At 33.8% G+C, this 13,692-nt stretch overlaps 2 protein-coding genes across 2 annotated transcripts in view; both read right to left on the bottom strand.

The window, feature by feature from the left end:
- The window catches only part of LOC109422055 (sushi, von Willebrand factor type A, EGF and pentraxin domain-containing protein 1), a 238,195-nt gene that overhangs the window by 95,624 nt on the left and 128,879 nt on the right, over positions 1-13,692 (bottom strand). The window lies entirely within an intron of this gene.
- On the bottom strand, positions 399-12,291 carry LOC109622914 (uncharacterized). Its single transcript, XM_029871313.2, has 4 exons — positions 6,974-12,291; positions 6,704-6,917; positions 1,522-2,025; positions 399-1,452 (listed from the first exon to the last, which is right to left on the bottom strand). Exons 1-4 carry the CDS (start codon positions 7,082-7,084, stop codon positions 485-487), a joined length of 1,797 nt encoding a protein of 598 aa, XP_029727173.1. The 5' UTR covers positions 7,085-12,291; the 3' UTR covers positions 399-484.

Genomic DNA, 13,692 nt, shown 5'->3' with positions numbered 1-13,692 from the left:
CCCTGAGATATAACACTTTTAAAAATAGCTCTCAGAAAAGAAGCATTTTGCTGAAATTGCTCTAACTTAATGTAGGGTTAGCCGGCAAAGCCCAATTTTGTACAAATTATAGTTTAGCTGGGACAAATCGCAGTGAAAATTTGAGAATTTTTGATGAACCATAATAACCAAAAAGTTATAGCTCATTGAAAATTTTTTGAGACGAATAAAATTTGCCTATCTCAAACATTTTGTCTACCCCCTGTATAAATATATATATATATATATATATATATTTTTTTTTTCTTTATTATCGAGATTTTCAGCCCTTGGCTATATATAATATATATATATATATATATATATATATATATATATATATCTTAAGTGATTTCTTCCCAGTAATGTAGCTATTTGGATGCGAATGAGACATTTTAGGAAATATATTTCGAATATACACATTTTGCACACATTTTTATTTGAAAAATAACATACTATAATATACTTAAAAATGCAATTTCGAAATAGGTTGACGCGTATACTCCGTTGTTGTGTCTCGCATGAGACTCCACACATAATCACCCATCATTTTCGATGTTGCTTGGCACTGATATCGTTGCTCCATATGTTTTATATCTTGATGAAAACGTTCGCCTTGTTCCTCTGAGTATACACCCATATTTTCTTTAAATTTATCCAAATGAGAATGAAGAATGTGCACCTTTAGTGACATTCGACACCCCATGGTTTCAAAATTTTTCATCAGTTCATGTACTATGGCCTCATATCTTGGATCACGATTATTCCCTAAAAATCCTTGAACTATATCTCGAAAGCTTTTCCAGGCTGCCTTTTCTTTCTCATTCAATAATTTCGGAAACGATTCCGATTTTATAAGTTTTTTTACTTGTGGTCCTGTAAAAACACCGGCAGTTATTTTTGCCTCGGAAAGTTTCGGAAACAGTTTTGTTATAAACTTAAATGATTCCGAATCCTTATTCAATGCTTTCACGAATTGCTTAATCAAACCAAGTTTTATATGAAGAGGTGGCATTAAAATTTTTTCCATGTTCACTACTGGATCGTTTTTAACATTTTTTTCGCCGATTTTGTATTGGGCTCTGATTTCCCAATTTTTAATTTTATAGTGGTTCTCTGTGTCTCTGCTGTCCCACAGGCACAGGAAACAAGGGAATTTAGTATACCCTCCTTGTAATCCAATTAGGAAACCAATCATTTTAAAGTCGCCTATTACCTCCCAACCAAATTTTTCATACTGAATTTTGTTGAATAACAATTTTGTTGTGGCATAACTTTCTTTCAGGAGAATGGAGTGTGCAATGGGTAGAGATGGGTACTGCTCGCTTTTTACGCGGTTGTGCAGTAGCACAACCTTCAAACTTTTTGAAGAGCCATCAATAAAGAGCCGCCAGTCTCTTACAATCAATGGAATGCCGATTTCAGAAAATAGACCTGCAAAAAAAGAGATACAGTTTTCTTCGTTTTGATGCTGTTGTCATCCGAATAGATAGAAATACCCACCCTCGATATCTCTACAAAAACAAATTCCATCTTCGCTGGTGTAATAGGAGGAAAACTCTTCATCGCGAGTTCTCTGGGATGTTATTCTGACGGATTCATCCAGCAAACTCCATTGCTTCAGCCTAGATAACAATAATTCGCTTTTGTTTTTAGGGAGTGCAAGGTCACGAATCAAATCATTTATTTCCGTTTGATTCGGATAATGTGGAATATTGAGCACTCCTCCTTGAAGTTGTAAAGACTCACTACTTGGGACAGAACTTCCACTAACTGTCGATATTGTAGTGGTACTAACAGCCGTTTCACAGGTACGTTGAGGTATGGGGCGTTCAGCGGAATGTGGAATTGGCGCACGTGATGAAGGGATATCAGGGTAAGTTGACTTTTTTTGACCACTAGCCAAATTCACAACACAAAAATAACAGTCGGTTTGATGATTTGAAGGTGAATGCCAAATCCGAGGCACAGCAAATTCCATTAATCTGTTTTCTCCTTGGTACCAACCTGAAATTTGTTTGAATATTTGTATTTGAATAATTGAGAATTTAAAAGGAATCAATAAATAGTAAATATAACATAAACATTCTGCTAACAGTTTTTGATGGTATAAAAATTGTACAAGATTTTGTTATGACAAGTATGAAATAGTTTTCATTCTTTCCTGAGTAAATCTATAATACAACACATAGAAATATTTAAAAATGGTAATGCTGCTCAGAGAAGATTTAAGTTTTACAAATTTCTAAAATGACTAATAAATAATACCTTTTCTCCCAAAAATATTTCAAACCTGAAGTGCTTATCTTGATATACCATATTGCGTTGAAAATACATGTTTTACCATACTAAAGTTTTACGATACTTGACACATTTTGTATTCATCCAAATAAAATGTGGGTCATTCCATGTCAAATCGACAAATTTTTCATATGTTTTTGCCACTAATCTTTCAAATACTAATTTATATATTCTAGTTGAATAGAGCCTGCCTTAAAAAACTCTCAGCTCGATTTCTAACACTCGGAGATCATTCGTTCAATCCACAACAAAATTTGAATTTTTAATTATTTTTGAAAAAATCTCGTAAAACGCAATATGCATTCACTCATATCTGGTCAGCCAGAAGTCACTCTGTTTATCTTTTTATGTCCCTAAAAAGCTTTTTCTGCGTAGAATCTGATAGAAATAATCACAACACGGATTTCTTGAAATTTATCTATCATTTATGTGTTTTAATCCTATTTTGAAAGATTTCTCAAAAACACCCCTCTTTTTTGTCGATTTTTTAATTTTAAAAGATTTTTTTGACAGTTTCCCATCTTTTCCGCTTCTTTGTACAGAGTAATATTTGTATTAACAACGATAGACAATTTTAAAGTAGTGCTTCGAGTATTTAGGGAAATGTGAACCTACAGTATGACATTCATTGGTTAATATTATTATCGTCATGTATTACATATATTATATCACCTATCGAGCATATCATTCGTAATAGTAAAAAAACTAAATTACATAAACATTTAATCAATATAATTAATATACTACCCTAAACAAGTTTGATATTGTTGTGGGATTGAATTTTCAACTTACTAGACCAACATGTGAGAGGAGCACCTGTTGGTCTAGACTCTAGATCTTATCAAAAATTCACTCTAATACATGACAAATGTTTAGTCTTTGAAATCACCATAAAGAAATGTTTTCCATCCTCCACCCAACCATTCGAACAAACGCTCTAGTCGTAATTGTACATTGATTCTCCTCTGAGCTACACTGCCTGTAATCGCTGAACAGTCCCAACGGACTCCTATAATGAACTGGCATAGATAGAACAATGATAAACAATAATAAGATGTTGTGCTTATAGTTCTACCGTAGATAAAGTAGAAATAAAAGTCAGTATTGTGAACTATCTGTTTCAATTGAGGGGCCCCCAGATACATAGTGGCTTAAGTGACATTTTGGTCAATTTTTAGTTGATTATAGACAAATATTCATCAGACTTCATGCTTTTCAGCACTATTTTTAGATGTAACGTCAACTAGAAAAAACAGTAATTGGGAGAAAATTTAGTTAATTTTGGAACTCTTAAACAATTTGTATTGGAAGAAAAACTTTTGAGCTTAGTGGGTTTTGCGCAGAGTTTGGTGCCTACACGGTACAGTTCCTACCTTTCAACATGGTGCTCCCAGTTTAGTCCTACTGAAGGCAAAGTTTCAACTGTTGTTTTGTCTTTTTTGTACTTTTTTTCAGGAGTGAGCACCCATGATGTTAAAATGAACTGAATTAATCGGTGCCGTAACAGTCTGTTTACGGTTAGGATAAATTTAGGCGCGTAAGATTTTTAATGGTACGCTGATCCTATAACTTTTCTCTAATAACGAAGATTTCTTCATGATGAAAATATTTATATTTATATTGTTTTTTATTTATTGGTCTGTTTTTTAGACTACTGTCATCTATATATGTAAGGGATTCTGATTTTGAAACAGTTAAACGCAATAAATGACTATTATAAGTAAACAACTGAATATTATTCAATAGGAGCTAATTTTTCTGATAACTCGAAACCCAACTTTTACAATATCCCACGAAGGTTATACTTATTTTACTCTGTACAAATAAGCGAAAAAAGTGGGAAACTCTCAGAAAAATCTTTTAAAATTGAAAAATCGAGAAATAAAAGGGGTGTTCTTGAGATATCTATCAAAATCGGATTAAAACGTATAAATTTGAGAGAAATGTCAGGAAAACCATATTGAGATTATTTTTATCAGATTCTACACAGAAAAACCTTTTTAGAGACATAAAAAGATAAGCGGTATGATTCCTGGCTGATCAGAAATCAGTAAATACGTAATGCGATTTACGGATTTTTTTCAAAAATAATCAAAATTTAAAAATAGTGTGTAGGTTGAACGGATAATCTCCGAGTGTTACAAATCGAGCTGAGGCCATTATAAGCCATTTCCGACCTGCTGAAATTACTTTGAACATTACTTGGAATATCATGTGCCAATCGATTTGTCGATTTGGTATGGAATGACCCATGTTACATTTCATTTTATTCCTCTTTCATACAATAATTCTCTTTCATTGAAACATCACCCTGGTGGTTTTCTTCGGAACTCCAGTGGCAATCACTTTACACCCACCGAAATCTCTGGGTTGCCTTTCAATTAATTTTGCTGAGTTTAGGATGGAAGTTAGCTTTACCTGAAACTTATCACAACCAAAAAATCGGCCCAATCAAATACAAGGCAGCTAAAAATTTGCGGTGTGCAGAACATCAAAGTTACTTTAGGAATTCAATTGCATTCATCTTCAAAGTGTATACAGTCGAAACTAAGTATGTAAAATTTTCTAAGAAATCTCAGGAAGAATTCCTCAACAATTCTCTAGTAGCACTCAAGAAGACATTTCTGTGAAAGATTAAAAATTATCTTAAAAAAAAAATAAAGACATATATGAGAGAATTAAAAAAATGGCTGCCTTGTAAAAACCGAGAGCATGCATCTTGACTTCTTTGTGGTATTGTTGGAAAATACATTAGAAGTAGGGTAGATGATGATGAATGGGCCAGTCCAAAAACTGATCATGGTTGGACCAATTTTGAAAACCCAAAATAATGTATTGTTTTCTTAAAAACTCAAACTACACTCTCACTAATGACAAAATATGACTCTTTCTTCATTGAAATCACATCGGTTTTAATTAAATTACCGCCAAATATTTAAATTATTAATGGTTTTAGAAAGGCTTTCTAGAAGCCCTAGTGGAGCACCAAAAATGCTCAGTTTGTAGCATCGAGAACATAGAAATTCTTTTTCATTTCCTGATCTTTTTTCGTTATTCTATTGCAAAAATATCTAACCTTCTTTGGCGGTTGACCGACATTTGTCCGAAAACCAGTACCCCGAAAGAAGTTTCTCCGAAAGTTTTTCCCTCGAAAAACGATTCCCCGAATGAACCGTTTCCCCGAATGGACCGTTTCCCCGAAATATTTTTGAATGCAGTTTATTTATGAAAATACCGAAACGGTGTAATCTTGGTTGGACCAAACCATTACACCGTTGGTTACTAGGTCCGGCTTAGTTTGTTTACAGTTTTCTTTGCGCGCGATGTCAATTTCAAAACGTTCGTCGGTCTCAAAATGAAGTGGAAGAGTTTTGAAATTGCAAATATTTGATCTCTACGTACATTATATCAAATAACAGAGCCTTTGCCATCGCGCCCCGACCGTATGGATAGCTGCTCGTCCTGAAATTCGCCCAGTACACCGAGGCTCCCGAAGTTTCATCATTTTAATATCATATCCGGATTCCGTGCGCGGTATCTGCGGCCCGCTACCGATCGTTTGGCCAACCGAAAGCCTCGTACATTAATTGGTTATCACTTCTTGCAACACCGATTCGTTTCGGAACGACAATGCTGACCTGAAGTCCAATTTTCGCTGCGATTCACAAGGAATAAGAAAAGGTTAGTCGAAAAAATGTCTTCATGTTTCGTTGGTTCATCCATGATCATTTATTTGGTCCAACCATAAGCAGCAATGGTCCACCAAGATCAGAATCTTTTGCTCATAAAAGTTAATTTATAAAATAAATGTGCTAGTTATTTCATGCTTCTATGTCGTTTTTTGAAAATTAGATGAGTAAAGCTTTCAGCGAATCACAACTTGGCTGTATAAAATTGGCTACTTTATATATAAAAGAGGCTTCTATTATGACTAAGTGTTGGAATCAACGAAATTGGTCCATTCATCATCATAGACCCAACTACTGTTTTGTTTTTGGTTCAAATACCAGAAATTTTTCGAGTGAAATAAAAACAGATTTCTGACACAACCATTTGTTAGAAAAAGCAGTAAAACGTAAACATATGAATAAGTTATAGAACGTCTATTCTGCCCTTTTAAGCATATCTGAACTATGTTGAATTCAATGCAAGTAGCATTTTTCTCAGTTACAAAGCCATTTAAAATTAATTGGATTTTTGTTTTCATCAGGTTTCATAGCTTAATATAGCACAATAACGTTATGTATCTTTCTGACATTGATTTTAAAATATTGTTTTTGTTAGAGCGAATGGGTCAACCTCGTTGAAAAACAACATGGTACAGATACGCTTAGAATGGCAGTATTGTATAGATAAAAAAATCATTCTAAATTAAATACTGTACCATGCAACCGTCTTGTGCAATTATGACAGGCATAATGTGGCACCCACTGTTTATCTTGATGTTCGACTTCGATGTTGAAATATTGCTTGTATGCTTCATATAACTTGGTATCTTTTCGCAATGTATGTTTGGTTGTTGTCCTGGTAATAAAGTAACCACAAATGTAACAAAAATCATCTGGATGATGATTGCAGTCATCAGATCGCCAAAGCATCTGAAAAAGTGAACAGAAATTTAGCTAAAGCTTTTCAAGCACATTTAGTAATTTACCTCTGGTTTGCCATTGTCAACAGGCCGTAATTTCTGATTAACACTTGATGCAACGTTTTCTGAAGTATGATCGACGATCTGTTCAGCTGCTGCCACTTGTTGTTCTTCCATATCTGAAGTTGAAACCCTTCGAGCATCACCAGTTGCAGAGACATTTGTGCGACTTAGACCAGATCCGCTTGGTCCAGCATACAGGGTTGGAGCTTGTGATGAAGGAATATTTGGATAAATATTTAAGTTCCTCCCGCGAAAGATTTTTGCCAAACAAAAATAACAGTCATTTTGATGGCTAGTTGGCTGACTCCAAATTCTTGGCCTGTCAAATTTCAACCTTGCTGATCTATCTTTTGCTGGTTCTTTGAAGAGAAAACATATTATATTTTTTTTTGTTTCTATTGAAAAATAAGCTAGAAAGCTCAAATGCGGTATCAAAATTTCAACAGGGCATAATTGCTTTTGAAGACGGCCTTTTCTGTCAAGTCGTATTTCAGTCCTACCTAAAATCCATAGCCACTATATAAAAGAGGTTTATACTAATTCTAGTAGAAAGAATTTTTAAATAAATTCATTATTTAGATGGCTGAAAGCATCTCTACTTTTCAAATAGTGAATTGTATAGTAGGGCTAAAGTACGACCTACGGCTTTAAAATAGAGTTGTTTTCAAAAGCAATTGGTCAGGGTTCTGCTAAACCGAACTATTTACCATATGAAAACCATCGATGGTGGCAAACATACTAGACCTAACTGATAAGAAAGTTGTTCATCCCAATTAATTGTGAACTATATTACTAACATTCTGTAGAAGAAATTCGTACCCACAACACATACGGAAATTGTTTTCCGGCAATTTACGGATAAAAACAGTGGAAATTATTCAAAATGGCAAATAGTTCGGTTTATCAGAACTCCAACAAATTACGCGCGTTTGAAATATTGTTACTAATAAAATTGTCAATTTATCTAAAACCTACTAAGCAATCCAACAGCACAACTCTGACAAACGAAATGTGGAACCCAATATTTGTCTTGGTTTTTGATTTCCAGGCCAAAATATTCTTGGTATGCTTGTCTTAATTTAGCTCCATCAGAAATTGAACACTTTTTCACACGGGAGCTTATAAACTCTCCACAGACGTAGCAAAATGAGTCAGGTGAGTGGAGACATTCGGTCGATGACATTTTTTTTTGTATTTCAGTTCTAGGCACTTTGGATTCTTATTACTAAGCACACTTGAACTCAAGTACAACTACTGATTCAGAAACAGAAACTGTAATTTTGCCGAGCAAAGCATTCGTATAAGGACTGTATCGAAAAGTTATTAGCAATGATGAAAACGGCTTCAAAAGATTAGGTTCAACATACAAGTAATTTGATGTTTAACCTTTCGCTGATCGCGCTGTTGTATTGTGTAAAACTCGCTTAAAAAAGCTCGTTCGTTGTACACAGCAACAGCGCGGTGCTGCAGAGGACGGCTGATCGCGCGATAGCTGAACGGTTAACTGGATGATCGACTGTACGTTGGATAATATTTTTGGGTTTTTGGCATCTCAGTCTGATTTATTGGACCTTAAGAACCGAAACGTCGGACTAAGAAAACATATAGTTGTTTTTGATTGACCAAATCAGACTGAGATGCCAAATACCCAAAAATAGTAATTTGATGTTTAGAAATATAGTATAAATCATTGAAAAAGAAATCGAACTGCAACTTTCTAGAAATAGTCATTTTACTTGAGCTTTGCTCGAAAACTAAACACATGTTTTAAAAATTCGGCACAAAAAAATTAATTTGCAAAAAAAATGTGGAAGCAAGTATAAGAAAAAACAAAAATCCGGCTCATTAAGCAAATACATACATAGGTACAATTCTCACGATCACCAAGGACAATTTCCTCTGAATTTTAAAGTATTTCGAATCACTGAAAATAACGCATTTTTCAGGTATTCAGTTTGATGGTGTTCCATCTAATCACGTTGATGTCAATTAAAATTATACAAAGCGAAAAAACCTTTTTTTATTATTCGATGTACATAATAGAGGAGTAGTTATAGCAAAGAACTAAATTTACGCTTTTTTTACAGTCCGATAATAAGTTGATGATGTTTTTTGTATAGAAAATATCTATTTCGAAAACCGGTGTTATGTAATATATAAAGTGTGCGTAATCCCCAACAAGATGTTTTTTCCACATTTTTTTCATTACAAATTTTACTCGCTACAAACTATTTAATTGCGAGGAAATATTTTAAGAAACCGAATTTTGATCAGATTTTTATTTTGTGACATGCATTAATCTATCCATACTTCAATAATACTTAAGATTCTAAAATAAAGAAATGTTGGACTCATATTTAACTAAATCGTAAAGATTTGCTAGTAGAACCGAAATAAAAAGACTTATTTAATTCAGTGTTGAGATATAACGTCATAAACATTGCTAATTATTTTACGATACAATCCATATAAAAGCTTTTTTCTTATATAAACTGGTTTACTTAACTTTACTTAACAATAAAAACAAATCAAATCGTAAGTGGGGTGATAAATCTACTTTTTTGTGTTTAATAATTCAGTCTTAAAATGTAGAACTTCAGTTGCTGATTGGATTTAAATGGTATTCTGTAAGTCATAACAATTCGAATTTTAATTCTCGAGTTGTTTCTGAAAAGCAGGTTTGGAAAAATGTGCAAAAATGTTGTTTTGTAAGAAATTTTAGTATTTTCTATCTGTTCCTAGATTCCAAACCAGGCATGCATTGTGTTTTTATGTTGTTTTGTACAATTCACTATTAAAACACAATTTTTTTGAACTAGAAATCAATTAAAAAAATATCTGTTTTTTTATTCGGACGCAGTAACGTTTTGTGTTCAACGTTTGATTTCAGCGTTCTTTTCGAATACTTTTTATATTAGCGACGCACTTAGAACAGCTAAAACGACATGGAATATTAGAAGTAATCAGCCAAAATAATTCATAACAAACACTGCGCAACATTTTTTAGGCTATCGAAAGTAAACAAAATTTTATCATTGGTTCCTGAGCATCAACCAAACAGCCCAAAGTATCAAATGCAACAAAACCATATTTGAGTTTTAAAAGTTTACAACGGAATTTTGTTTTAGACAAAAATTATTTTCTTTAGATGAAAGTTGGCCATGTCCAGTAACATTTTCATTCTTTCGGAGTACTGTTCGGCTGTCTAAATCTCGGTAGAAATAAACCGAGATTAAGCTTTTAAAAATAATTGTATCTTTTTCTGTAAAAAATAAACTTTTTATGATATCGACACGCTTGAATTAATTTAATGTTAAAGAAAATGATCAAAACTTTAAAATATTCGCGTATTTTTTGCACTGTGAAATAAAAACAACCGTAACTTTGTTATCGGCGCGAAGAATCACGACCACGAGTCCGACTGAGACAAAGATTCGAATAGCACTAGGCAGTGCGGTGTTGCATTGTTGATCTACTCGTAAGCCATTATCACACACTATCGCATGATTCCATATAGGGTTGGTGTTCGAGAATTCGCCATGTAGCAGTATTCGCCACCCTGTATTATTCAGCCTTTCGCTGTATAGATCGATATGAATGATTTTTTTGTAAAGTAAAACACATCCAAATGATATGAAAACGCTGGATGCTTTGGATGCTTTAAGTTTACTCAAAAAAATTAAGAATAAAAAAGTTTTCATAAAATTTTAGCTCCATAAATCAGTATTGCCACTCCTGCTCCAGTATTCACCACCCTCCATAAGAATTGCTTGGGGGCAGCGAATATTGGAACACCTACCCTATCGCATTATTCTCTACCATCTATATCGAATTCTTGATAGGGAGAAGTACCGTAAAACGGGGTAACATTGATCAGCGGGGAACCTTTGATCACCTTGACTATTCTTCAGGAAAAATCAAATCTTGAACATTCCACGACAAAAATCAAGGTGAGTTACACCGCTAATCAATGTTACCCAGTTTTACGGTAATTATTGCTGCATAATTGTGTGACATCCGTCGTAGGAAACAATCGCAGCACATTTAGTGATGATATTAGTAATGGAAGGAAATAGAAGAAGAAAGGGGGGATCCATAAAGTACGTCACGCTTATAAGGGGGAGGGTGGGCTCGGAAAATATATCAAATATACGAAAACCTCGCACGAATGGGGGAGAGTGGCTAAAAGTCCTAAATTGTGCATGACGTACTAAATGGATGCTCCTTAACATAAATCATGTCCATTTAGAATCCGTACACACGGAATCACGAATATCTCTGGAATAAACTGGCTTGTGAAAATGTCAACCTTTCAAAACATGCATATTTTAGAGCGCCTTCATGAAAAAATATCATTAAAATTATTACTTTTATTTTTTAATTTTACTAATGTAAACTTCCTTCAAAAGTTGTCTAACTGTAAAATTTGTAGTATCAAGCTTTTTTGGAAACATATTTTATAGTGCAGTGTCCGGAGTCGGTTTTCCTGTCTTTCTTAGATTCCTAATCGTTTTGACCAGTATTTTTTTCAGTTATGGAAATGGGGGCGTTTGAATGGATGTAGTATATTGGAGACTATGAAAGAGTTATTTTGAAAAACACTACTCAATTTTTGCGTTGCCTCTGAAAATCTTTCGACTGTAGTGACAACTTTCGAATCCAAGCCAAATCTTCTTTGGTCCTTTGCGGTGTTTTAAAAATTGCTAGTGATTTCTGAGGCTTTAGATCTTGTACAATTTTGAGTTGATCATCATGTTGTTACTAAAACGGTGTCCAAAGGAGGACTACCCGCCATGCCATGATATTCGTAGTAAATTTCTCCATGAACACGAACTCCAATCGGCAGGGGACATCTTCTCATGTCATGATCAATAACATTTGAGCGCGTAACAAATGATAGTTTTGGCGATATTTAAGCTTTTTGCTATAGTCGCGCTTGAAAATGTTGAATTTTCAAGGCGTTTGTGCTAGATTTTTTTGTTCGTCTTATTTTCATTCTGGTATATCTTTTGATTCGTTGTACGAAAACCGGTGAAATTTTCACCATTAAAAGAGGAATAGTTTATGAGTAAACTAAGCGTGTCACTAGAAAATATGCAGCGCGTACGGATTCTAAGTGGACAATGCAAACACTTACACACTTGATCTTCCGTAGATTTTCTCACAGAAAATCAGAGTTTTGTTACATGAAACTTTAAAGCTTAGAATGAATATTTAGATCTTGAATACATTTTAGAGAGGATTCCGTTTGGCGTGTTTGGTGTTTGTGGTGACGTTCCAATGAACTTCTCGTATATAAATTCCAACTTTTGAAGATATATATATATATATATATATATATATATATATATATATATATATATATATATATATATATATATATATATATATATATATATATATATATATATATATATATATATATATATATATATATATATATATATATATATATATATATATCTTCAAAAGTTGGAATTTATATACGAGAAGTTCATTGGAACGTCACCACAAACACCAAACACGCCAAACGGAATCCTCTCTAAAATGTATTCAAGATCTAAATATTCATTCTAAGCTTTAAAGTTTCATGTAACAAAACTCTGATTTTCTGTGAGAAAATCTACGGAAGATCAAGTGTGTAAGTGTTTGCATTGTCCACTTAGAATCCGTACGCGCTGCATATTTTCTAGTGACACGCTTAGTTTACTCATAAACTATTCCTCTTTTAATGGTGAAAATTTCACCGGTTTTCGTACAACGAATCAAAAGATATACCAGAATGAAAATAAGACGAACAAAAAAATCTAGCACAAACGCCTTGAAAATTCAACATTTTCAAGCGCGACTATAGCAAAAAGCTTAAATATCGCCAAAACTATCATTTGTTACGCGCTCAAATGTTATTGATCATGACATGAGAAGATGTCCCCTGCCGATTGGAGTTCGTGTTCATGGAGAAATTTACTACGAATATCATGGCATGGCGGGTAGTCCTCCTTTGGACACCGTTTTAGTAACAACATGATGATCAACTCAAAATTGTACAAGATCTAAAGCCTCAGAAATCACTAGCAATTTTTAAAACACCGCAAAGGACCAAAGAAGATTTGGCTTGGATTCGAAAGTTGTCACTACAGTCGAAAGATTTTCAGAGGCAACGCAAAAATTGAGTAGTGTTTTTCAAAATAACTCTTTCATAGTCTCCAATATACTACATCCATTCAAACGCCCCCATTTCCATAACTGAAAAAAATACTGGTCAAAACGATTAGGAATCTAAGAAAGACAGGAAAACCGACTCCGGACACTGCACTATAAAATATGTTTCCAAAAAAGCTTGATACTACAAATTTTACAGTTAGACAACTTTTGAAGGAAGTTTACATTAGTAAAATTAAAAAATAAAAGTAATAATTTTAATGATATTTTTTCATGAAGGCGCTCTAAAATATGCATGTTTTGAAAGGTTGACATTTTCACAAGCCAGTTTATTCCAGAGATATTCGTGATTCCGTGTGTACGGATTCTAAATGGACATGATTTATGTTAAGGAGCATCCATTTAGTACGTCATGCACAATTTAGGACTTTTAGCCACTCTCCCCCATTCGTGCGAGGTTTTCGTATATTTGATATATTTTCCGAGCCCACCCTCCCCCTTATAAGCGTGACGTACTTTATGGATCCCCCCTTTCTTCTTCTATTTCCTTCCATTACTAA

The sequence above is a fragment of the Aedes albopictus genome, chromosome 1 (assembly GCF_035046485.1).
Source record: "Aedes albopictus strain Foshan chromosome 1, AalbF5, whole genome shotgun sequence".
NCBI classification, from domain to species: domain Eukaryota; kingdom Metazoa; phylum Arthropoda; class Insecta; order Diptera; family Culicidae; genus Aedes; species Aedes albopictus.
Note: the sequence above shows the minus strand (reverse complement) of the source record. Positions and strands in the feature narration are given on the sequence as shown.